Raw genomic sequence first — 27,393 nt, 5'->3', positions numbered from 1 at the left:
TTTCCACTCGAATAATTTCACAAAAAATAACCCAGATGAAATTGTGTCAAGTTAATGCTATGCGGCAGTGCTTGTGTTTCCAAAACAAGCAAACAAACAAAAAAAATATAACCCCAGGAGCAAGTGACAGCTGGAATGCGGGAAACCAAGATCTGAGATGTGAAAGTCTGGATATAAAGGTTTTTCTTTTCCCAAAGTGAAGTGAAGGCCTCAGCTTGATCAACGGATCATAAAATTGTCACTTTGCATGTATGAAGTGCTAATACTCTCGCACGTTAAGAGCGTTTCCATATAAAATGCTCATGTATGTATTGTCAGAAGTGGTCTGATAACACCTCTAAAGCTTCCTAAATTCTGCACATTGCCAGTTTCAATCAATAATCGGGGGGGGTGTGGGGGGGTACTTTTTCAATTTACATAGAAACCCTCTCTTGTCTATCCATGTAACTTACCTGTGTAGGCAAACAGAACTTCAAATTTGGAAGCTGTAAGGCAAGTTAAAGAAAGAGGGAGAGTTAGCACCCTGTTCCTCCTATTCCAGCTTCCAAATTGCACGTGTGTGAAAAACTCCTTAACCTGAGCAAGATCTTTCCCATTAGGCTTTAGTACTGCACCACGTGTCTCCGTGTTTTTCCATTTAGCAATTAAATCACCTAGGTGTTGCCCGTTTACTTGCCTATGAATGGGAAAGGTGAAATCTAAGTGGGATGATATGGGCATCGTCACTTGTGTCAGAAGTATGTGCCATGCACTCTCTCCTGCATGCAGAGAGGATGGGTACTACAGGGGCTGGGCTTGGAGAATCTCTCTCCACTGTACAACTGGTATCAGCTTTCATTTATTATCCAATATTTTCTTTTCATGCTTATGACCTAGATTACATCTTTTTTTAACTCCGTTTTTCTTACCACTTTTCTGTATATTCAATACTACTTGGAAAACCTGTTTTTAAATAGCAAAGGAAGGTCTCTAAGAACAGAAATTATTTGCTTTGTTAACTGTCTGACCAGAAAGCTACAGTAATGCTTTCTGTTTTGGTATCTTGAATTCTTTCCTTCGTGGTAGCTAGGATGTGTCTACTGGGCTTTTATATGAAGCTCTAGAGGAGATAGTGTAGTCGGTGCACAGCCCCAGTGCAGGAGCTCAGTCTTCTCTGTCCTTGGAAGGGAAGGGTGCGGGCATCTCCCTTCTGCGTGAAACCCAACTGACCACTGTGTTTGACTGGAGCCCTGAATGAAGGATCTCAGGACCGGGAATAAAGATACTTTTCTGTCAGCAGATTGGAGTGGTTACAGATGATAATTCTGCTGTCTTTAGGAAGTTTTTTGCTTAGTGTGTGGATTTTAAAGACCCTTCCCTGTCTCCTTGGTTGTACTTGTATGGTGCAACCAGCCCCGCTCCATCCAGCGGGTCAAGCTGCCAGCGTGCTCCATGGACAGTTGTGCTGGCACTGGTGAGCAGATGGCACCGCAAAAAGGTTGGAGGTTGAGGGATGCTTAAGTTAGCAAGGGCCAGTAGGAGTGGTGTTCATCAAGCTGTCTTCTGCTCACTTCACGGAGCTTAACATCTTCCAGCACTTTCTGTGTTTTGTTCAGTTAAAGAATAGGCAATTTAAGGATTCCATCTGTTGTTATGCCAAATGAATACATGATTTTCCTTGGTAATAGTTGTTCATTTTGCAGGTGGTTGTTTTCATCTTAGAGTTATTTGGAGGAAAAGCAGTGGCTAGAAACTCTAGTTTCATTTTTTTTTTTCTTTTTTATTTATTTAGGTTTTTCACTTGCTGCAGTCATATTTAGAATCAAAACAGCTCGTTCATTCGGACTTTCAGCAGGGGCTGGATGACATCATTACCTGTATAGGAACCAAACTGTGGTTGGCTAAAAGGTAAGATAAAACACAAGATATATATGTTTATACGCACAGGTTACTAACATATGGAAGGCTTGGCTGATGTTTTTATTTTTTAAACTATTTTTTATTTTGGGAAGGTAGACAGATTTATTTCTCTAGAAACACGTGAAATTTAGATGCCTTATTGGCTAGCTGTTTTTTTAATTGAGTTGATTTCCCCCCGCCCTCCCCCCAAAAGCAAGTGATGAAAAAACATAAGTATACTTTACCTGTGTGCATTACTGTTTTTCAGTCTTCTCGTAGTTCATTCTCAGCTAGATTTTATAGTCCAGTCATTTAAAAAAAAAAAAAAGTGTGAATGAAAATGCCTACAGAAGCAGCCTTTTTGAGGAAGGGATGGATGTTGCCTCTAGGCTAAGAAAAAATATGCCACATATATGAGGTTTTTTATGTTACTATTTTCTCTGACTTTGACCTTTACAAAAAAGTAGCAGAAAAACGTCATAGCAATTGTTGAAACTATCAAAAGTATTTAGCTGCCTGCAAACAATCCAAGATAGTTTTGGAAACATTTTCCTTAGATTTCTGTAAAAGGATCTTCAGATGACCTACATACTGTGATCAAGACACGCTTTTTTTTTTTTTTTTAAATCTACTCGATCTTATCAATTGCTTTTGAAAATTCCCACCAAAAATTTTAAAGTAATTAGTTGTGGACAGAGAGCGCAAGTCCTTGCGTAGATAAATAACTGGGTAAAATAGTCCAGAGTACAGTTTGCACAGTGGAGGCAGGTCACCAGTGCAGTCTAGTGTGGATCTCTGGTAAAACCTATGTTGCTTTGTGATCATCAAAAGCAAAATGATAAGTGATTTGGAGGAGGGGGGTGACTAGTGGGTTGAGGAAGTCTTCTGCCAGTGTTAACTGAGTTGGGGTAGTCAAGATACAGTCGACCTTTAAGAAATACAGAAGTGTCTCCTAAGAGAGTGAGAGTGATGATATAGTCGGTAAAACTTGGTGTAAATAGTTGTGAAATGATGCACGTGAATAAAGCAGTCTGGACTTTACTTGGGGAAGGAGTGATTGACCAAGCAGATTTTTTGTTTGAGAACAATCACCCTGAATTTTGGTAGAGCCCAAGAGGGGAGGAGGCAAATATCATAAAAAGAATGCAGAACAAAACAGAAAACATGCTTATGTTTCTGTATTAATCTTTGTTGTATATTTTAATATTGTGTAAATCCCAACGAAGATAGAGTAGAAGTGAATTTTTTAATTCTTTCCAAAAGGAAATGTTTTCAGGCTCTCTTTAAGAAATCCTGGTACCTCATATAGGTATTTGAAGAAGAGATGTGTTCTCTCTTTTACTTGCCTGTAAAAAGCCACAGCTGCATGTGCTAATACTAACCCTCTGCCAGTACCATGTTTTTGTTTTGTCAGTTTGTTGTAGCCTCCTTTCCATAGTCATGCATCCTCAATTACACCGTTAATGCTATACATAAAGCTCTTTTGATGTCTTTCTCCCTAAACAGTGAAATTTTGTATTACCAGCATACAGGTTTGCAACACTAAGTTAAGGCATTGGTTTTTGACAGGCAGAAACTCTTTCTGCAAATTTCTAATGTACTTGATCATTCTCTCTGAGTCCATACAGCCATACGTCCTTAGGCACACTTTGAGATAAGGTGTGTTTTCTTTTTTCTTTCTTCTCTTTTTTTTAAGTCTTAAAAAAGCAAGTAAAATATCCATTAACTTTTGGTAACCAAACTTACTTCCAAATACGTTTTAAACTTAAGACTACAATAAATGACAAAGCTGAAGAAACTTGCTTGCCTCTTAACTCTCTGCTTGAGATAAATGTGTCCAGTGTGGTGTGATTTAAAAACAAAACCACCAAAACCCCAACAAAGATATTGAAATAGATGGTATTTTCTGGTAGTTTTAGTCTCCCATGTTCAGTGTGCAGCTTTACTATTTATATTTGGCTGTGTGGAGCTGAACAACTGTTCTGTCATGAACGGTGAGTTTTGGGGTTTTTGTTGTTCTTGTCTTCTCTTTTTGTTTAAAGGAGTTTTGGGAGGTTGCTTGGCAACTGAGTTGTGAAACTTGGTAGTCTGTCTGTGCAGTTTTCTGGATTTTGGGAGAGCATTATCAGGAAACCAGCACTTCATTTGCAGCCTGTTGTTAGACTTCTTGGTATGCATCTGCTGCTGCTCTCTGTCAGAGAGGGTGATGGCTGGCTGGGCCCCTGGTCCATGTACGGTCGTTCTTACCTTCTTTCTGTTCAGGCAAAGAGAGTGAGTACCACAGAGAAAAATTAATGAACTTCCATCTGCTGCTTCTTCCTTTCTCATAAAGAGATCATTTAGTGTGTCAGTGGTACTGCAGCACAGTGATTGTTTGAAAAGAGGGTATTATAGGCACTCACTATTAATCTTAAATGGGTAAAAAAAAGTTAAAATAACAGGAAAGCAGTTTGTGAATTTGGGGAAATGGGGAGTTACTTCGAAACAGCAGTCTTCATTCACATTCCTGTGCTAGTTCTGTAAAGTTCTTGCTGGTGTTCTTTCAACTACCTGCTTCCTTTGTACTATGGAACAAACTTCTCTGAGATACTCTTAATTACAAAATCTTGGATTGCATAAGTAGTTCTTGAAAATGAGGCTCGCGAAGATGATCAGAGGGCTGGAGCACCTCTCCTGTGAAGACAGGCTGAGAGAGTTGGGGTTGTTCAGCCTGGAGAAGAGGAGGCTCCGGGGAGACCTTACAGCAGCCTTCCAGTACCTGAAGGGGGCCTACAAGAAAGCTGGAGAGGGACTTTTTACAAGGGCACGTAGCGATAGGACAAGGGGTAACAGCTTTAAACTGAAAGAGGGTAGATTTAGATTAGATAGATATAAGGAAGAAATTCTTCACTCTGAGGGTGGTGAGGCACTGGAACAGGTTGCCCAAAGAAGTTGTGGGTGCCCCATCCTGGGAAGTGTTCAGAGCCAGGCTGGACGGGGCTTTGAGCAACCTGGTGTAGTGGACGGTGTCCCTGCCCGTGGCTGGGGGCTTGGAACTAGATGATCTTTAAGGTCCCTTCCAACCCAAACCATGCTGTGATTGTCATGTATATATCTGGAAGAATTATCTTTCTTTAGCTGTTTGCTGAACTGTTTTTTATGTTTTGTTTGGTTTGGTTGGGTTTTTTGTGGTTGGTTTTTTTTTTTTACCTTTTTAGGGTCAGAATGTAATTTCCTTTCATCAGAATGTATTGCTGTAGAATAGCTCAAGAAAATATTGTGCATTCCCTGTAATATACTAGTCTCTTCTCCCTCCTCCACTCCCCCACCTGATTTTGCTCTGGAGAATAAAATAATGGCTCACATCCCCCAAACTGAATTTTATAAAATGTTCACTTTTTTAATGGATATTTTCTGTCTGTTTTGAAGGGAGGCTTCTGATGTTAATGGGACATGGTTGCTTTTTCCTCTTTGTAGCATATATTAGAATATTAGAAGAAAAACATCTTTCCTCCACCTTCCTTTTTTTTTTTCTTTTTTTTCCCATCTTCAAAATACTAACTACTTTTTTGAGTATTCAAAAGCAGTGTTCCATTTTTGATGTTTTGGTAAATGAGGCCTGCCTTCCATCCACTTCTCAAGTTGACATTTGAAACTTTTCACTTTACTTGCAGGTTTATACTTCATTTGGTGCTTTTTATTTTGTTTTAGAATATGCTTGTTTGTTGGTCTAAAGTGGTTTAGTAATGTTATTGCTTCCCCCCACCCCCGCAACAGTGTTAGTTTATTATATTTTTTCCATATAAGAGAAATGCAGGGTGTTTGAGAAGAACAGAAATTAAAAAATACATAAAATCTGCTTTGTTGGAGAACTGGGGTGATGGAATGAAGTGATGGAAATTAGTCTGGTGAAAGCTTTAAAAAAATAATCAATATATCAAGCTAAGCCTTTGAAAGAGTTCAAAGCTCTTTCATATGAATTAAAAAAAAAAAAAGTAGTTTTTTAGTTCAAGTGCATACTGAGTAGTTACAAGACTAACTAGGTGCCTTCTGCTTCATAAATACAGAAAGGTAGAAGAGAAGTCTTTGGAGCTGGTAATTTGTCGTACAGAAGTCCCGGAAATATCTGTCTTGTTTCATTTGTAGCCTTTGGCATTCTGAAGTATTGGTATTGGAAAATTTGTGAAATCATGTCATTGCACAGCTTTGCTGTAGGATGCTGTCTTCCAGTGCTTTTAGTTTGATTTTTTTTTTTCCCCCCCGCCTTCCATCTTACTGGAGACCACAGGAGGGGGAAAAGACTTTGAGGTTCTGCCAGAAGTCAAATAACATACTCTGCTAACCTCGAGCCGTGTGCCATTTCTTAGTTGAGAGCTTGTCTGCACTGGGAAAGTTTACTTCCAAGAAGGCTGCTTTCTTGAAACTAACTTGTGTGGAACAGCCTTGTATGAAACCAAGTGGCTTTGCATTTTGCAAAGAGTCACTAGTTCGTCTGGAATGGACCACCTGCGGTGCACTTAGCTTTATAACCCAAATATCCCATGCTCTGCGGTGCTGCTGCTTAGCTTTCCGCTTTATGGATGGGGCTGTTAAAAATACAAATGGGTCCTGACGTAGGGGCACAAGATTCATGCTTGCACAACAAATACGTGCAAAAGTTATTCCAGGCCCGGGCTCAAAATGAGATTCACTGTCCACTGAGATACTTGCTGCTCAGTTTTCTCCAGGTTGACACTGGGATGATCCAGCTATAACTGCTTTGAATGAGGGAAATCTCACAGGTATTTTATAACACTACAGAGTACGTTAACTTGCCAAGTGGATGGCCATGGCACCCTATCAAGCCTGTAGTGTCCCCTTTCCCCGCTCTGCTTTTGGCCATGCTGTTTGAGTGACAACAGGCAGACAACCAGCCTTAGGTCCTTCCTAGAAGGAGCTTCATGCAAGGTGCATTCAGGCCATCTGTGTGGAAAGCAGAAATGTGGCTTCATTGTGGTTTCAGGGCCTTGTGGCTCAAAGAGTGTAACCTAAATATGCCCTTATTCTTCTTATTGCCCCTTAGGAGAGACAGTGGTAATTTCTAGTGAGCAGGCTATTAAAGACAAAACAGCGGCACATGCAGGCCTATCTCAGTATAGGTACAAGATGCCCATGACTCTTTGCAGCTTTGCAAGCAACCTCTGTGGTTTTTGGAAGGGGGACATTTATTTGGGAGCTGGAAGGGGCTTCTTGTACTTTCAAAACAGCAAGAAGGCAACAACTAAGGAGAATGCAAGATCATCCTCCTTGGCAGAGTAGTCCTTCTCTTCAGATAGTTCCCTTGCCTCTTCCTCTTTCGCTGCATCAAGACGAACCTTCTTGTCCTTCCAAGGCCATGTCTGCCTTTGACATACTCCTATTTTCTAACTTTTCCACTTTTCCATTTCTGTCTTTAAAACCTACACATTGAGCTGTGTTCATTAGTAGTCTGTATGCATTATACAGCCGTGTTGAAAAATTGAAAATAGTTTTAATGGCTGAGCCTGGCTCTATGGAAGTCTTATTTACTTGGTTTCAAATTGAAAAGTAACTTTCTGTCAGCTGGGCTGGAGCAATAATTCATGTGTGTGCTCTTACACACACGAAACATCAAGGGAGATTTTTGTTGTCCTGTTCCAGCTGAAAGCGAAGCATACCAGTATCAACAGTTACTGCACATCAGGTGCACAGTGGTAATTTATTAATCTGCACTTTCTGACCTGTGAGCCTAATTTAGCCTGGTTCGTCTTTGCTTTTGAGAGCAGAGTCATAACAGTTACGTCATTGTTCATAAATGTATTCTTGGAGGCATTGATTTAAATCCTACGTGCTTTTAGCAGGCTAATTCAGGTTTCTGTGCTGCTCCAAGTCCACTCTTTCACCAGTTTTGATAACAGTATCCTTAACACAGCTACAAAGCGTTTATTTAGGCAGTTGGTGATTGCTTGTTTTGGAGCACTTGCTTTGGGTATCAGTAGAGATATTTAAACTTCAGACTGAAGTTTAAGGTGTACTTTGGATAAGATAAAACGTTCTTTGATTCTGGTTCATAGGTATACTCCTAACTTAAATAGGAACATTCAGGGAATATTAAGAATTGAATAAGGTTGTTTAAGGTGTGTTCCCTCCACCAGTGCAACACTCAGAGTAGGCACAAAGCATGTGCAATTACAGATTTTAGACATAAATCCTCACTCATATCTGAAGATGCTTTCCAATAAATAAACAAAAGAGTGTTAGTAGCTTGCTTCTTTATAGGCAAACCCCCTGATGTTAATTGTGTAAAATTCATTAAATTTGCACATGAGATTAGTTTAACCTCGAAGTTTTTTAGGATGCTGCTAAGGGATCACATGTGGTTCTCATTAAGAGAACAAAAAAGTGAACAGACAGGATTATTTTATCAATCCGGTATGCTAAAAACGACACCAACAAAACACAACCTTTCAGATTCATTCACCAAGGACAAGCCAGAGCACAAATTAATTTTTCTTAATAGCTGAAGCTCAGGATGTTCTTGGTGGCATCGCAATGAAAAAATAATTTGTGTAGCTTCTTTTTGAAGCAATACATTCTCTGCCTTTACCAGGGAAACTTAACAGCAACAAAATAGTCTGGCTTTGGTGGTGGTAGAAAAACTTAAAAAACACCAGACCGGCAACTTTCCCTTTGGAGAAAATGCCTGCTATAGTGCAGAATGAGCTGGTCTTATAGAATGGGCAAGTCAAGGGGACTGTGCACATGGTAGTTACTCCAAGAAGATCTCAACAGCACCAAGTAGGCAAGCAGATGCGCTGTTACTAGGTGTTTGTATTTCTGTGTGGGTGTTCCTGCGCTTCCAGGAACTCAGCAAGGGTTACTTGGTAGTGTAGGCTTCATTTTTTTTTTTTTTTTAAATGCTTTCCATTAAATGTAGGTCTGTTGGCTGTGATGTTCACTGATGTGCTGGTTTTGTATTACATGGTTAAAAATGCTATGGACAAAGTTTAATAATTAAATCCATTATTAATGTCTCCTCAAGAAGACAAGAGAAAGGCCGTGGATGTTGATTCAGTGCTACAGATGTGGGCTCTGAGAGAAAACAGATTAAAATATGAAGGCTGCCTTCTAAACAAATATATCCCGAAAAACCTCAGTCTTTAGAATACTGCAGAATTTGAAAGCTAATAACCAAAACAATGGGAGATTTAATCTTTTAATCAGCTGCTCACTGTATGTGTAGGTGTGATTTCCGTAAGCTTTGTCGCCTCCATGAGTGACAAATGATGATTTTCCAGATCTCTCTGCAGATAAAATGTGGTCAGGACAAGGGCAGCTTGGCCTGGTTCATCAGCAACCCTCCAAGAATAAAATCCCCTATGGATAGCCCCCTAAGGATTATGTAGAATTGACTGTATCAAGAGTCAGACATCGCAGAAGATGCGCTTCTTGGTGCATTTAGAAGATGTTTTAGCTGATAAAATTGCAGGTCATGTATCAGAAGAATCTGGCCAAGAGAAGAAAGGATACTTTGCAGAGATTTGCCATTCTTCAGGAAGGAGTAGGCTGGAAGTTGATAGGGAGGGAAAGATACACTGTAACCTTAAAATTTAGATGCCAGTGTGCCAGTCTGAAAAGCTGAGATTATGGAAGACAAAAGCAGACTGGGAAACTCAGAATAGGAAGTTGCATGGACCCCATCCCCAAGTACCAGCTGGCCTTAGGACACGTTGGACTTACTCCACATTCTTCCCTGTGTTTATGCCAGAGCTAAAGGTGAAATTCCAGCCTCAATTGTATGTAAAATGTTGACTCATCAGAAATGTTTTTTAAAGTTCAGAAATAAAAGAATTTGTGCAAAGCTTTTGCAATTGCATCCTGTGTATTAGCTAGAATATGATGTTTAGAAAACCAATTTGATTTATCTGTTGGAAGCAAAAACTGTACATAATATTGGTGGCTAGAAAGTAGGAGAATTCAGGGTTTAAATTCAACACCAGCAGGCTGATTTATTTTTTGCCAGCTAAAATATAAAATTTAATAGCTGTTGCTAAGGAGTTTTTTTGACAATAACATTTAAACAGAACAACAGGGTGGTGTTAACTATTACAGGTTTTCTTCCAGGAATTTTAGGCTTTTTCAGCCTTTCCAAAGGCTCCAGAAACATACAGCATTACAGTAAGAGTGACTTTTTCATTACACACCAGAGAAGGAGTAGGCAGTTCATTTACATAATAGATCACTTTGGAAACTGAAGTGGAAACAGTCACACAAATCGTAAGGATGATTCTCTTCTTGTTCTCAAGGCAGCTATGAGTTGGCATTTGGAAGAGTTGCCTGTGTAATCTTGCCAGCACTGGTTTCCTTACCCTGACACTTAAGAGTGTGTCATGAACTTTTTGGACAAAATACAGGGATTTGTAGGCGGCTTTGTAAGTTGTATAATTTTGACTGGAGTTCTACATTAGCTTGATTCATGAGCCAAATCTTGTCATCATTTTTTAAAGATTGGGGCTGAGAGTAACCAATTTGAGTGTGTAGATTAGAAGTAGCTAACAGTCATTTAAACACTGTACTTCAGTTTGAAAAAATGTTGGCTGACACCCTGTGTAGTTATGTATTGTTTTACTGTGACCAAAACTGTGATGTACATGGTACATATTATTAGGAGGAAATTCTATTTTGTTAGTTATTTAATGAAGTTATATTCCAGTTTGACAAATAAGATTAGCTTGTATTCATAAAGCAGCACTGGCTGAAAGATTTGAAATCTTTCAGACTCCTCTAAGTGCTTGGAGACTGCAAAACACAGAGCTTTTCTGAGACCTTTAACAAAAGTTTTGTTTTAGATATCCCTAAAATAGCTAACTACACTAAGATACCTATAGCTAAACTAATTCACAAGAGAAATGTTATGAGTTTTTATTTAATAGGCGTTGATTGGCAGGTTGCATTTGAAATTTAAGTGCTCATTGAGAATTTGAGCAAATACGCTTTGATTTTTATATTGTTATATGTTTAGTAAATATCGTAAGCTGCTGTATATTTATAGTGCTTGTTCTGCTAATAGTTTTGCAACAGCTGTTTCCTAATGAGGAAAAATATGAGCAAAATAAATTACCTCTTTGGAAAACGTTGAATTGCTGTTGACTAGAATAACCAAAAACTAATTTTATAAACATAACACAAACAGCTTTGATTTCATAATCAGTGACTTGTATCTGTCTTATTTATGTAACAAATGCAATACATTAATGTTACTGTTGTTGTTGTTCGTCTCTAAGTGATGTGATGTTCTTTTGGAAAACGAGGAATGATTCGGGAGAAAATAGTTGACATTTTTTTTAGGTCATCTGACAGTGTAATTGAAAATTGAGGGTTTCAGAAGAGAATGAGAATCTGCAAAAGTTGTGCATCAAAATTCTTTGGTACTTGCTCTACATAAAGTTGTGCTGGCATCCTCGTTTATGTATAGGAATCTGAGTGGTTATAAATGGTGTCCTGTAATGAGTAGAAATGATGTTTAAGGACCTCTGCAGACCTTAGTGGTTAGAGGAGGAAGAGGTTGTACGTTTAGTTTGTTTAAATCTTTTTCTCAGTGTCCTGACAGAATTGAGGCCAAATGTGTGAGCTTTCCATGTTCTTTGCTCCTTGTTGTTTCCCTTGGAAGAGGAGGTAATTTGCTCCGTAATTCATTAATGTTGATCTTCTTTAAAATAAACACTAACACAAGAGAAACTGAATTTTAGAAGTCGTGTTCCTGATAGAGTTGAAATTGTGTGTGTGAGCAGGGTACACAGGAGGTCTGTAACCACATATTGCTGATTTCTTCAATAAATGCCAGTTTGGTTCGCATCAGATCTGCGATCCAAAATAAGCAAACCAATGACTACCTTAAATTCAGCATGACTTAGCTATAAAAGGTGAATCAAGCTTCTAAAAAATAGTATTTGCAGAGCTCCAAGCTGTGAGTCTAGGATTGATTTCATGTTACGTAGACCTAAGCTGCAATCAGTTGTACTTAAAGGCAGTAAAGGCAGAACAGAAATCAAAGCGGTCCCAGCGCTACTATAGGTAGCCAAAGCCAGCTGGAGCAAAATGCAGTATTCCACGTGGAGCTTCTGACCCTGCCCAGTCCGATTTACATCTACAGAGAGGGAATATCTCCCAAAGGGTGTGCTTCCTGATTCACCTACCAGGCAGTTCCTTGTTGAAAACAAATGGCTTATTGTTACTCCGGTCATATAATATGTGAATTTAAAAGTACTATTTAATTCCATTAACCTTTTTCTCTTAAAAAGGTCTCCGGACTCTTAACGGCTAACAAAAGGTTTCCTCCTGCCAGTGACTTGCAACTCTTTTCTAATTTTATATTCCCATACCAGAATTGAAAATGAAGTTACAAAGAAGGCTAACTACCCTATCTCCAATTACTTGTTCAGCATTAATGGTAAGAAATTGGCTAGGTTTGGAAGAGTTTATTTTCAGGATCTAATCCAGAAATCTGCTATAATGTTTCAAAATTTAATAGTATGGAAACTGGCAGCTGTGTTTTCGGATTTGTCTACTGTTCAGCCACACCTACCTAAAATAATAATTAAAAAAAAGACACTTTGCTTCCCATACTGAAAACACTGTTAGGCTGGAGCTTTAGGCAGTTAAAAAAACAAAACAAAACTGTAGATCCTTTAAAATCTTTAATCCTTTTAACTTTTGTGACTTGTGTTCTTTCGGTCACCTTGTATCTTCTGTGGAGTTCTGTGATGATCTAGTAGGGACACAGCTCCTCCTGTCATTGTTTCGTTCTCCTTGATTAAATTAGAAACATGTTTCTCCTGGGCCTTGCTCTTTCTAAGCAGTAATCCTTTCCGTCCCTGCCTGTGCTTCTAAAGGTTGCAGGTGTCTCCTTCCCCTCTGCCTGGCGGGTCAAGTCTGTGATGATGCTTGCCTTTTACTCGTTACTCGGGGCAGACAGCCTTTGACCTCTCTTCAGCCAGGTGTGTTGAAATATCTGCAATATTGGCTGTTCGTCAAATTTAACTCGGTTGTCGTCTGTGAGCTGATCTTTATTTCCACCTAGACAGTCAACCTCCAAGTATAGCATCACGAAGGAGTGCTAGAAACTGTGGGATAAGCTTCTGAGTGTGGTGAGCAGGCTGGCTGTAAACTCTGTATCCAAGGAGAAACAAAAAGCAACAAGGTGAACTTCTGAAAAATTAGGTTTTAATGCATCTGGGCATGGTATGTAGGGTGGCCTTTGGGTCTTTGGTAGCAGCTGTTTGACTTCACAGATCTGCTGTTGTTACACCAACCTACTTGCTAATGTAGACAAAGCATTACTTTAATGAGGTATGGATCTCTGCGCTGACATCACCAGCCTGCTATTAGTATATATGTGTAGTAGTATGAATATTGTTTTGATATCCATTTTATATTTGTGTGGACACACTCTTAGATACCAGAGTCCTAACCATCTCTAGCTCTATCCTGTTCAGAGTCACATACAGTTTATCATCTGGAGTGAGCATATGATGTATTTGTTTCCGTTAATATCCAGGTTGGAAGGGAAATGAACTAATTTTTGGGTTTGGAACAAAAAAAGGAATGCTGTTCCAGATGCCTGGAGCTCCCACCCTTGCTACTGCTGTGACTTTCTTGTTTGGAGACAGATTTCCTAAAGCTGCTTTATGAGAACACCACTTTATTTGGGTATCTGTGTTAAAAAAGAAACATCTTGTTCTCTTCCTACTGTCATTGTTGAAGTTCTGCATGAACAGGTCATCTTAAATACTGCGCAGTGCATCATTTGAAATGTTCAGCATGTGATTTTTGGCTGTCAGGTCTGTTATGCAAATCACAGCTTGATTGTCTTCAAGGCTGAGCAACACTGAAATTTCTTGGTTTTGGAAAACTGAATTTCCTGTTGTGTCCGTCTGGCACATACGGCTGAGAATTCACTAGCATCACCAGAGCAATGGAGCCAGCCAAGAACAAACGTTTGGCACGTTTTATGCTAGAGAAGCCTCATTTCAAAGTCAAAACATGCATACGCGCATACTCCAAATGAAGTGGTAAATGCTTAAAAGCTGGACCAGAATAAAAAAACATGCCTGTATTGCTGTTGTCCCTTCTTCAGTAAAGGTTGCGTCAGCCATGTTTTTCCCAAGGCACAGTTTGTACGTTGGAAATTTTCTTTCCAGTGAAATGACTGAATAATAAGTGAGTCTTCCATTTTTCAAAGGAGCTGAAGTGCAGGAGGCCCATTATGTTCTTCATCTTAATTGAAATCTGTCATGGCTGCTTTTGTCCATTTTCTGAGTACTTGTGAGAGACCTCTCAGTTTCTTCTAAGCTTTTGACTGATCTGTCACTTTCTTTTCTCGTGGGTTGAGCTCCTAACCCTGTCAGTATTTCTTTGTGGTGTTTTCACACAGATCTGTGAAGAACAACTTGGGCAACAACTGGATGCCCAAGATTAAGGAGAGAGGTTCACTTAGTCAGGGTGGACAGAAATTAAGTCTTTCTAATACAGCTTTTCAAAATAGGCCACATTAAAATTGCTTTGGCTTCTTACGGTATCAGTTCTTACTGATGTGCATCTTCTCTGCAGGCAGGCTTTTAGCTCTCATGCTTTAAGGCAAGTGGTAAGTAGCAAGCATGGAGAAGTTTTGGGAGGTTCATGGCTACTTCACTACTAAGAAAGTGTCTAAAATGTCTCTGTTTATGCAAAAGGAAAAAAAAAAACTCTTTTCCGAAGAGAAATCCTGGTAGCATGTAGCCTGCTCTGTGTTATATGGATGCCTAATATCGTAGACCATAAAAGTAAGCATAAGTAATTTAGGCTTATTACAGAGTTTATTACTGAAGGTGAGAGCAGTATTTCTGGTAAAAGTTGTCTTTTTTAACAGGATCATAGACTAACTCTCCACAGGCAAATATAGCTGCCAAACTTCTATGAAAGAACCTTAGACCTTTCATATTTATGTCATGATCACATATCTTATTTGCAAAAGTTTTTGTCTTGAATTTTAAAGATGATACAGAGTTGAGAATGTTTGTTGGAACATTTTTAATTAACAATTTTTTGAAAGAGTTTCAAACATCAAGATAAACATACAAAGAAAGTGCCAGATAAAATAAAAATGAAATACTGAACAGAATTAGTCATACTTTAAGCTTGTGCTGCTTGATTCTAAAAGCTTTTGTTTTAGTGCAAGTCCCATTGGACTCGTCAGAATAATTTCTGTGTTTGAACTGGATTTCCTGTTTGTTCACATACTAAGTTACATTTTAAGAAATTTTTTCCTGGCTGTAACATACAGTGGTAACAATATAGAGAAAAATGAAGATGTTAACCTAATTTTACTTTTCTAATTGGAAAGAAAATGTCTATCACACGCGACTTGAAGAGGTAGAGCAGAGAGTAGCTTATTACCAGTTTGCATTATACACACAAAATCCCCAATATTCTTGTCTGAGGGGAAAAAAACAAAATCTAATTTTAAAAACATGCGTGCCTCTGTGGTCTTAATCAGAACAGTGAGAGACTTATGGCCATTAAAAAGATGTAGTAGGTACCTTTCATGGGCAATTTTCCTTTTATGAACTGTAACAATAAGACCTGAAGACTTATTTTTGTTAATGCATTTAATTACACACATTATCTATAAACAAAACAAAGACATACTAGTTGCCAGGGCAAGCTGATTCATCCAATAATAATAAAATGTATAAACTGCAGTTTGGTGGAATGGATGGATGAAGGGTGTTGCCATTCTGCTAGGGAGACTGTCATTCAGAATGGACTGGGAAGTGAAGCTTAGATAACTTGGCCTAATTATTTTGCACATGCAGTCTCATTTGATCAGTAGTTGATCTTCATTAATTAAGTAAAATAGACACCCCAAGCTGGTGTGTTTCATTGCTGTTTCTGAGCATGGATGTTATAAGGATTTAATCTTTAGTAATTTGATTTTTCTAGGCCAAATCCTTGTTTGGTGACCAGAGCTGCCTATCTTGATGTCCTTGTGATGCTGAGTACTCACCTGGGGAAGTTTCAAAAGCAAGGTAAGTCAAATATACTGCTCTAGAAATCGGATTAAATATCTGTGGGGAAATTTCTGAGCTCTGTTGAATCTGGAAAAACAATAATATATTACTTGTACTCATGGTACTTACTGAATGCTGGAGTCCTTTAGCTGCTTTGTATAAAAGGGCCCTTTATTATTCTGCCTTCTGTAGAGCTGGTCCTGGGGATTGTTGATGAGAAGAATGAGGTATGGCTCCCTGTCAAAGCTTGAAGCAATGATCTTGCAGTATTCCTAATGCTAGAACTGTGCAACAACAAAAGAGATCCCCTTCAGTGTTCCAAAATATTTTTCTGATCCAAGGTTGTAAATACAAACAAAATCCAAACCCCAGAATATTGCTACTTTAACCTTTCCTGAGCGCCACAGACCTGTTCCTTCATGAGACACCTGAAAGTGTTTCAGAGAAACTGTGTTTTCTCATGTTTAGAAGTTTTATAAGAAACAACGCTGAGAGCTTCTTTACATTTCTTTTTTTATATTGATTCTTTATCACTGTGAAGTTTTTGAAGGGCCACTCAGAACTATCAGTGGTTTTAATGATGCAGAGTGTTATCTGCAACAATACAAACCACACTGTAAACAATAAGGAAAGCAAAGGTATGGAGGAAGGGGGATACCCTTTCAAGTGTGACTGCGTGTAGACAACTTTTGGTCAGCGGTAACTAGCTTCCTTGTGGGCCTGTTGTGTTCATTTCTTATGAACAAGTGAGTAATAAATTACCTTGTCAGTCCAGGAAGGCAGTTAAAGAATAGTTCTTTCATTTCATTAAAATTCTTAATGACTAATTTTAACACTGCATTTAAGTCATTGGAACCTTTCTTTATTTCAGATAGTCTTGTTTTGGGGGTTACCCTTCATTTTAAAACGAATTCCTTTTGCTTTTTTGATTAGACCTTTGGTAAAGGTAGTTTCATTTTAATTCCATAATTGCTATTTATGTGATTTCTTGTGAGGGCATAGTTCAAATCGCTGCTCAGTTTTAGGTAGTACTGGCAATGCCACGCACCCAGGAAGAGCCACAGTTATCAAGAAAGTGAGTTGGTGATGAACGTTTCTGAAATGAGCTTCTTCAGATAGGTTGATGCAGAATCTAGCCCTTATAACAGAAGCATAGACATACAGAAAATATGTGACAGGTGGGTTCCACTATACCAGAGGAAGACGGTTACAGTGATCGGGGACTCTTGGAGATGGATCAGATCTTTCATGTCCTCTGAAGAGTCATCCTCTCTCGTGGGTCCTAGATGTCAAGATGTACTGTTCAGTAATGGAAATTTCCAGATGATGTTGCACTGTAATAAGTCTCGTTCTGTCAGGTACTGACCACTGTTTGTGACTACTTAAGGGCTGCATGCTTTATAGGGAGGGGTGAACCACCCTATGTAAAGCAGTTTCAATATAGCATGCTTGTAGGGCTAAGTTTTTTCCTGACTCCTTAATGTTTGTTTTGGGTAGGCTGTATCTACCATCAATAATTCTTATGTTACAATATATACATTTACTTATTTTTGTTATTTATACAAAATAAAGTTTCTTAAGTCCTGATATGCCATTGGCCTTGGTGGTTATCCTGTGCAATACATTAAAAATCTATCTGTGTGTTACATCTACAAAATAAACAAAAACACCCCCCCCATCCCCCCCCCCCCCAAAAAAAAAAAAAACCAAAACCAAAACCCTTAACCATATTCGGACTCATCGCTCTTCTTTTTCATTTGAGTACTCCTTTTTTAAAGATAGATCCTCTTTGGAATATTAATTTTTACAGTTTTTAAAATCATGGTCCTCTACCTCTGTTCATCTGCTTTGTGGTACGTATCATCCCAGTGTTTCTGTACTCTCTTCATAGGAAGTTTTTTTCCTCTGCTTCTGATTATTCTTGTCACTCACCCTTCAACTCTATTTTTGTATTTTCTTTTATGAAGGAGTGAGTGGCCAGTATTCCAGGTGAGGGCTCCTAATTTGCTTACTTAGTGGGCATGGGCATTACATTTCCTTTATAAGCCTCTTTCCTATTTCAGTTATCTTCGGGTTTTTTGTCTCTTTTGGTTTTTAAACAATTGCTGCATATTTACAAAGGCTTTTATTGACCTCTCCACACCAGGAAACTCCCCTCTTCTTTTTTTTTTTTTTTTTTTTTTTTTTTTTTCCATGCCCCATGCTGTGGCTGGATTACTGACTGTAGTGGATTCATTTATTTTTCAAAGCTCGTGTGGACTGTTCCAAGCCTGGGTGCTGTAAAGTACAATTTCTGTAGAAGAAAAGCAATTGTTTTTGCAGACTCTCTCTGCTCAGGGATAGTTCATTACTATTGTCTTGCTTAAACGTTTCATTCCTATATAGGTTTAAAATGATATATTGTAGGCAATATCTTCAGAGAGTAGAAACTTAGACTGGAAATACGGTTTTGAAAACTTGAAGATACATTAGGGACAATTTTATATATCGCAGGCAGAAGCCCTTCTGAAATAAAGGAGTAATATGTTTATATTAAATAGAACCTGAGCGTCCCATGACACAGTAAGAGAAAGACTAAACTCAGCAGTTAAAAATGAACATTTTGAGTCTCACATTTAAATGTTCTGTAAGGAATAATTGTTAACTGAAGCTATGTACTTTTCTGAGATTAAATATCTTACTCATATATGAGTATCTCTGGTTATGAGCCAATTTTTCTCTGTTTTAATCTTGATTTGTAAAGTTGTTTCAATGAATAAAGGGTGAAGGACAAATCCAAATAAAACTGTTTCTTGATGTGTTTATCTAAGAGGCCCCAGGAAGTGCTGTATATGAGTTCCAGGCCACGGGCTGAAACTGATTTTCAGCAACAGAAATGGGAATGCAGTGTAATGAGCCTGCAACTGGTTAAAATCAGACCACTTCTAATTGATTATGCCTGTCTAAAGGGGCTACAATTACAAAGAGATTTTCAGAGTACAACCCTGCCTAGGCCTTTCCTACATTACGATTATTTTCTGTAAGTGATTTGTTGTCTTCAATTAATAAAATCTGTCTCTTAAAGTGCAGGACAGCCCTTAGGGAATTTACTTCACAAATTCAAAACTATTTAAATGTCAGATAAGGAAGGGAGTAATGCATACCAAAAGCATCTTGTCCAGCTAAAAATTTATTGCTGGCCAAATGACGATTATTTATCTTAAAACAAACAAACAAAAAACCCCGTCGTTATTCTGATTTGCTGGTTTGGATGGAAGTGTTGCCTGATTCACATCACTGGGAAAATAGAGTTTTCTTTGCTTGAGTTGATATGAAAAATCTAGAGCATTTTTTCCGGCTCCTGACGTGCCTGAGGGTCTTCTGATGTGCAGAGACGATACATAATGCCAAGACTATGTAAACTTACAGCATTTTTTTTTTCAGTTCTCAATTGCAGTTGGAACTCAGAAAAAAACTGAATCAAGTCTTTTCTTTAAAAAAAAATTAAAATACATAACTAAAAATAATATTTTTGCCTTTATTGAGAGCAAACAAAAGTTCTCACCAGATCTAGGATTATTTGATGAGATAATGTCTATTGTCGGTATTAATAATGATTAATAATAACTAGTGAATTTGCTCTTGCATACCTCTTTGCTATATTGTCACCACAGTAACTGTTTTTATTGACGTGGAATCACAGATGTCCAGGGCCTTTCCAGTCTAATGGGTGGAACAACGCAGTCCTCTTCCAGAGGATTTTCTGGCACTTGTACAGTGCTAAAAAGCAGTGAAGTTATTCCTCCAGAAGTAAACCAGCATCAATGTGAGTGGTTTAGGAATAGAGGGAAGTTCCCAAACTTCACACTTAAAACATTACTGGAGGAAGTAAGTAACACTTGTAAGGATCTTTGGAGAGGAAAAATGCCTCAGAGTCCAGGGGAGAACACGTCCAGCCTTAGCTGTGTTTATAATTATTTGTAAATTCACAAGGCTTGATCAATGCGAGTCAGAAGGAGAGGTCTATCAAGTTGTAGGGCTACAGATCCATGTGTGTGTCTAAGGTTATGTGCTTTTCTTTGATGCGTTCAGATGAGCTTTGCAAGAGACAGAATACCAGACTACAGACAGGTTATGCTGTCATATAGCGTTATAGTGGATAAGAATCCTCTGTTGAATATGTGGACTTTTGACGGGATCCGTCACAGATACTCCTGCTTTCAAGTCTTCTGGAAATTGCTGTCTGAAGCTAAACAGTAAGATGAGAGCATTACTGTGATCCTGCAGTGCTGGTAGCAGAGGAGCCAGAGCAGTGCGTTGCAGTGAAAGCTCAGATCTGGGGTGCTTTTCCTCTCTGTAACACAGGAAGAATGCCACAAGACAAAGTGGTCACATTTTCTTTCTTACTGACCTTTCAGAACAGTTTTATGATAGTAATTTATCAATTCATGAAGGGAAAAATTGATGCAACTTGCTACAATTTACTTGACTAATAAAAGTGCATTTTATCCAGGGGTGTGTTCAAAAAAAAAAAAAAAGAGGCACTTGTTGAAAAAGTGTGATGTGTCCATAAAGCACATCAACATAAATGAAATGGGGTGTAGAACAGAAGTCAGAGAAAAGATGAAAGAAAAATTTGCTAAAGATAATCCTTCCTAGTTGTTCTTTTTATCCTGTATATATGCTGTCAATCTCCTGGCTGGTTTGGCCTGTTATTGAGTATAGTGTCTTAAAATTCAAGTTTGATGAGAAAGAGAAAACATTTAAGTAGGACGTCAAATAGGATGAATCTGTGATTTAGGAGAAGCTGCCACTTGAAGTCTAACCATGCATTTTTCCTTTCTACGTTTGACGCGGAAGAATTTATAGAAGTTCTTGAGATTAACCAAACTTCACTGTTGCTGTCGTCAGTGGGAACAGTTACTCAGTATTTACATAATTAGTCCTGTTCATAAATAGATTGTTTTGATATCAAAATGGAGCAGCCAGTATTCTGTTCTCACAAATATATTCTTTCCTTGCATTCTGCAAAAATAGACTTTCATTTTCTTACTACCTTCCAGCTAAACCTTTTGTAGATGTAGCTTAGTTAAGATTCTTAAATTCTGCTCATGAACAACAGAAACAATTGCAAAAAATACCGTGCATCGTACGTGTGTGTTTGAGATCAGAAACATGGGCGGTTATGTACAACTGTCTGCTGGTTTTGTGCTTTTTTGTGCTCTCAAATATGACAAAATACTGTGTTTTAAATAACATATATTGCAATATTATTCTCTTAGTTATATTTGGCCTTTTTAATTAGAAGTTATAAAATGTATTTGTAGAAATAGTATGCATTATCAAACTTCTAGATGCTTTGCAATGAAAGCACAAATTGCTTTTTAAGTAGGAATTTCTTAAACGTTTTGCCTGAATGATATGATTTGTAGGACTTTTAAATAACACTTGAAGGCTGTGCCCACTTTTTTTCTATATTGTACTTCTTCCTCTTTCTTATTTTGAAAAGAAGTTAAATGGTAACTGAAATAAGTTTTTATGCAGGCTCACTTAAAAACCAATAATGTTTAAATGGTAAAAAATTGACAGGAATAATGAGGTTGGTTATTTTAACCATACTTTAATTTTCTTTACCTAAATCCCTAATAAGTGTGGCCAAACAGTTACTTGAACAAAAACACTGGCAGCTTGTTAATGCATGTTTCGGTTATTTGGTCTAATTAGCTTTAAACTTATGCAAGTCTATCTGAACAAATCAAAAGCAATTTTTGTTTGTTATGTCTGAAATTATATAAACTTTGTGTGCCAGTATATTGACTGTGGTACTTGGTCAATGTTGTTATTTTGACTCAAGGGAGGTAAAGATTTAAAACCTATTTATAGAATCATCTAAATGGCCTGTGCCTACTGACGTTAAATTAGAGAAGTCAATTGGAAGCGTAGTTGGGTACCCAATATTCTAATTCAATGCAGACAGGAGAATGAAGAAGTTGAGGATGGGATTGTTGGAGGTCCAAGAGACAGGGAGTGACTGGGAGTTGCACAGACAGTAAAATGCCAGAAGCAGATCAGGTGAGGGACGTACTATGTTAAGGCGGCCAAAAGACAGCGCAGAAGTGAGTGTGAGACAGAAAGACAAAGCAAATGGACCGAGGGTGAAAGGAATAAATTTTGGGAGAAAGGAGGTGGAGGAGTGCAACACCAACGGGCGGTCAAGGAAATGTCGGAGGCAGAACTCGTGGCGCGAATGTGGAAGGAGGAAAGTAAAAGTGTTTTCAGAAAGATCGCGGGGGCACAGTGGAAGGAGGAGGTTTGTGGAGGGTAGGGCGTGATATTGCTGGAATGCTGTGTTGAACAGGGAATATGGAAAGGTGTTACAGGAAATAAGTGACACTAGGGGAGAGTGGAGCTGATCATGTTTGTTAATGTTAGCAGTTAAAATTCTGTCCCCACGTGAAGATGGAGACTGCTCGTCGTTTTGAAATCTTGTTTCAGCTTCTCTTTAGATTCCAGCATGCACCACTGACTGACTTGTACTGTCTCCACGGGTTCTGTGGTTTTCTATGAATGAAAAAAAAGTGGAAAACTCGGTGCTGTGCCAGAGGGAAGCTGTAAGAAAAATAGCAGCCTCAGTGTCCAGATCAAATGCTTTTTTCTTTCCCCCCTTTTTTTTCCCTTTGAAAACTTTCCCTTATACTATACAAAATACAATAGGATGCTTCTGTCCTCAACAATATATTATCCGTGGGTTCTGTCAATCACTCATGTTTGTAGTTTTGCATTGTATTGTGAGTACTGATGCTTAGTCTCTGATGTCGAAGATGTTGCAGATGTCTTTAAAAGAAAACATCCTACATAAAATATGCCCTTTTACTGATCACCAACAGTTATCTAAATTCTGCATTTTAATAAAATGTTCTCTTTGCTTTTTTTTTTTCCATTTACTAGTGACTTTGCCTAATCCACTTTTAATAAAAAGGGAAAATATGAAAGAAAATACTTGTCCTTAATATTTGTCTAGGAAAATCTCTTCTTGGCACTAATTACCTTTCGGCCTTCTCTCTGTTCATATGATCACTTCAGATACGCGTGGATAGATGGTAGTTTGTGAGTGCAAAGGATTTTAACCTCTTCTCGGTCCATAAATAATTGCAACTTCTTGCAGGTCTTGGTGAATGATGATGAATATCTAGATTTTTGATGCTTGGGCCTCCTTCCCACAGCATTCTGCTGCAGACACAGCAGCATTTCATTGCTGCTCTTGTAATTTTTGTCTGACTTTGCAGAGTGTCAGTAAGTTTTCTGATGTCGGTAAGAATTTCTCCCCTTTTTCCCTTCTTTGTTCTTCTTTTCTGGAGCCTCTAGTAGGAAGATGGAAGATGGCATGGATGCTCAAGGGGCTGCATACAGGATTTGATCTCAATATTTATCTAGAAGTGTGCAAATACTTAGATGTGTCATAATCACAGATACAGAAAAAAAAACCCTCGCACAATATATACTTGATGATACGGAGAGTTGTCCAATTGGCAGTAGCCTAGACAGCCACTGTAAAATTACCTAAATCCAGCAGAAATACATAATCAGTCCTGTACATCAGGCGATGAAACAAGTTTAGGTTTTAAATATGGAAGGAATTCAGATGACTTCTATCAGTTTTGAACATATTGTAGAATCTCTCAGATGAAAGATCAACTGAACTGTCCATCAGCTGACAGCTTGTTAATCCCTGAGCAGGAAAGTTTTTCTGTCCTTACTGTATGTATCTACATAGTCTGGGGACAGACTATAGAATAGTGCCTGCATGCCACTGTGGGGAAGAGCAGAAGAAAGTCAGGCAGGGCACGGGTTTTGGAGCTGGCTAGACTTTGAGGAGTTTTTTAGCTAGAGATTCATCAGGTCTGCTAATTCCACTCTGCTCCTCTTCCTTTCCTCTTTGTTTTCAGATGATGAAAGATCGTTTAACTTCATATAACTGACTGTGAACATCAGTTGATCACAAATAAGATTAAAAAAAACCAACCCCTCAAACCTAGATGATGCGACATAGATGTTGTATGCATATCTCAATGTAGCGAACATAAAGAGATTGAGGAAGACTGTGGTATGTTCATGCACTGTATTGAGGAGAACGGAGTTGTTGCGTAAGATGTGTCCCTTCCTAGAAGACAGCCCAAGTTCTTCCTCTCCCACAAATGAAGCAATCCTTAAGGGGGAAAAATAGAATAATCCACTTAATTCTTGGGGGGCTCTTTTGCATCTGTCAGCGTCCTGGGCAGGACTGCTGTTTGCCAGGATCCTTGCCTGGTCAGCCAAAATTTGTTCTTCCTTCTCACAGCAGCTGGTCATTCAAACTGTACAATGATTTTTGTTTGTAAATAAAATTAAGTCTTTACTGTATCTTAACAACAGAGACAGACATTTACTTTGGGAACCAGTGTGGTTTTTTGGTTTAGTTGGATATTTTAGTGTAAGCCAAAGAAAAGAGTTTACTTAAAGTTAAGCAGAAGAAAAAACATTTACATGAAAGCCAGCAAAGATTTCTTAGTGATGAAGTTGAAAGCAGGAATATTTCCACTGCATTGTAATAGAGAGGGGCTTTCTCACCTTCTGTACATGTTTGTGTGAAAAAAGAGTTGGAGAGCATGTGGAGCACGAGATGAATGCAGCAGGATTTGCTCTATGGTGTGCTGAGGCTAAGCAAATATGCAGACAGTCTTATTTTCCTGACAGCCTTGTTGTTGAGACATCCAGTTTTAAAGAGACTTTCTGTAAAACAGATGAGCCATGGTGTCCTGTCTTTCACAATAATATGGGAAAAACAGAAGTCATCCCTTCTGGATGATTCCAAAACCAGAAAAAGTATCTGATATGTATAGAAAAAGAGGACCTGTGGCAAAAGACTCTTCTGTCGCAGTCTTGGCAAACTAGTAGTTCTAGGAGTGAGTAGCTCCGCCATGTTTTTTATATGAAAATAATTTTCCCCTTCAACGATGAAGACACAGAGTGAAGTTATGCTGGCCCTGCAAAATTCAAATGAAGGTTTACTGAACTGGATCTGAAGCTCGGTGCATGGCCAGCTCCTGGAGCCAACGGAAGGGTCACCACTCTCTCTGATGTTAAGTTGCAGGCTTTAGCAAAGTTGGCAGTGTTGACACCAACAAAATGAAAGACACCCTCCTCCTCTTCCCCTAATGTCTATCTCCATCTCTTTTTGTCCACCTAATATGTTCTCTCTTGCCTTGCCCTCGAGCTTTGACCCTTCCATCCTGTTGGTTTTCATGTTACTGCTTGCACATATGATAGCTGTGCCTTAGCGTAAAGCAACATTGATAGGAAATAAAAACACTTCTCTTGCAATATACTTAGAAATATATGCTTGATTTGAACAACTGAGCTAGCAGACTCATGTATTGATGAAATGCAGCTGAGGAGGGAAGCATGTAGGAAGCTGAGAGGGTGCAGGGCTCCAAAAACTGAAGCTGTTTGTCTCCTCGAACCGAGGCGCTTGAACTTGAACCTTTTTCTTTCAACTGCCTGGGATTATTTCTGTTGTTAAACTGGTGTCTGTGGAGTCAGGCTGTGTAATAACTGGGACGAAGGCCTAATCCCTCTCCAAGGCAACCAGACGGTTCAGAAATTAAGGAATTCTGGCAGTTGGATACTTGTCGTGTGACATAGGCGTTAATGCTAGTTTACGCTATGATGCTGGTATATAATGCTAGTCTCTTTGGTCGGGTTTTACAAAATGTAGGAAATATCATATACAAGTTTGCATGTTATGAGATGGAAGCCACCTGTGTCATGTAGCGGATTATGCTGTGACACAGGTGCACAGTGGTATTGCATTTACTTTGACTACATCAAGCCCCTTCAGAAAAGAAACTGTAGTGAAAGCATGAATGACAGAACTAATTGTTAGGTAATATGTCTGAAAATCTTTGGAACAATTTGAGTATGAAAGGGCAGGATATAGAATCATAGAATGGTTTGGGTTGGAAGGGACCTTAAAGATCATCTAGTTCCAAGCCCCCTGCCATGGGCAGGGACACCGTCCACTAGACCAGGTTGCTCAAAGCCCCGTCCAGCCTGGCTCTGAACACTTCCAGGGATGGGGCACCCACAACTTCTCTGGGCAACCTGTTCCAGTGCCTCACCACCCTCAGAGTGAAGAATTTCTTCCTTACAGCTAATCTAAATCTACCCTCTTTCAGTTTAAAGCTGTTACCCCTTGTCCTATCGCTACGTGCCCTTGTAAAAAGTCCCTCTCCAGCTTTCTTGCAGGCCCCCTTCAGGTACTGGAAGGCTGCTGTAAGGTCTCCCCGGAGCCTCCTCTTCTCCAGGCTGAACAACCCCAACTCTCTCAGCCTGTCTTCACAGGAGAGGTGCTCCAGCCCTCTGATCATCTTCGTGTAATAGAAGGATTAGGGAAATGTTTTCATGGGCAATAAAACAAATCCATGTTTGTGTTGCAGCTTCATGTCAGATTCAGCAATTCAATGGTAATGCTTGGACAGGCTTTTTGGTAGTACTCAGTGCTTAATTATAAATAGCAAAGTTATATGGCAATGACTTGTCTTCTTGTAGATACTGAAGAAATCTAGGTGAGTTTCCTTTAATCTTTGTGTTTGCCTTTAATGCATTTTGATATTTTAAAAACTTCAAACTTCTAACATCCCTCAACACCAATGACCGTGTTGTTCTTTTCTGTACTTCTTCATGATTTTCCCTTATTTCATGCTTGTTTTTGAATTCTGTGGGATATAACATTAATTTCCATGCAGTACAAGCTATACAAACATCTGAACTGGGCAAAAATCTTGGTTTTGATATTGTATAATTGTTTATTGCTGCTGCTGATGAAGAAGGTGGCAGGTGAGGATTTCAGTCTTACGTGTGTGGGAGGACTACCGATTTTATTTTTTTTTTTCTTTCATTTTGTGTCAACATTGCCAGCTTTGCTAGAGCCTGAAACCCTCTGGCATCTCAGAGAGCAGGGACCTTTTAGTACACTCCGGGAGGTGGCCATGCACTACAGAAGGTTCTTGGGCTGTGCTGTGCCATGTGGGCTGGTTGCATCGCTGTAAATGGCTGAAATGTCACGGTTCCTGTCCTGACACGAGATGTCAGTGCAGCTCCTTTTTTCTTAGCTGTGTTAACTGTTCAAAGTTAATAGGCATAGGAGAAGCATACTGGATTTTTTAATCAGTAAATTCTTTAGATTGATACACACAGGACAGATCTATTTATGTAGAAGGGGCGTCTTCGTAATAGTAACCTTTTCTGACTAAAGCTATGCAAAGCACAGATTTTCAGTATTATCAGAATGGCCCTGTCATCATTTCTCCTGATTTCAGTTGCAGTTGGGCAGGCTGACGGAGAGCACTTTCTCCAGTCTGATCTCTGATTTTAGAGCTATTCTATCAAGTATAATGTGATTACATATTTGTATTTGGTGCTTTTTGAGGTTTCCAAACGACCTACATTTTTTTCCAAAGGTATTTAATACAGT

The 27,393-nt window shown here is 38.8% G+C and overlaps 1 protein-coding gene across 5 annotated transcripts in view; it reads left to right on the top strand.

The window, feature by feature from the left end:
* THADA (THADA armadillo repeat containing) overlaps positions 1 to 27,393 on the top strand; it is a 165,657-nt gene that overhangs the window by 99,854 nt on the left and 38,410 nt on the right. For all 5 annotated transcript variants that reach the window (XM_087773897.1, XM_087773899.1, XM_087773898.1 and 2 more), the window contains exons 30-31: positions 1,772 to 1,887; positions 15,835 to 15,920. In XM_087773897.1, the coding sequence (XP_087630023.1) occupies positions 1,772 to 1,887; positions 15,835 to 15,920 (202 nt within the window). The remainder of the gene's footprint in view (positions 1 to 1,771; positions 1,888 to 15,834; positions 15,921 to 27,393) is intronic.

The sequence above is a fragment of the Nipponia nippon genome, unplaced genomic scaffold, assembly GCF_047370975.1.
Source record: "Nipponia nippon isolate SJK-2023a ecotype South Korea unplaced genomic scaffold, ASM4737097v1 scaffold_4, whole genome shotgun sequence".
Taxonomy (NCBI): domain Eukaryota; kingdom Metazoa; phylum Chordata; class Aves; order Pelecaniformes; family Threskiornithidae; genus Nipponia; species Nipponia nippon.
This window is presented reverse-complemented; position numbering and strand designations above follow the sequence as displayed.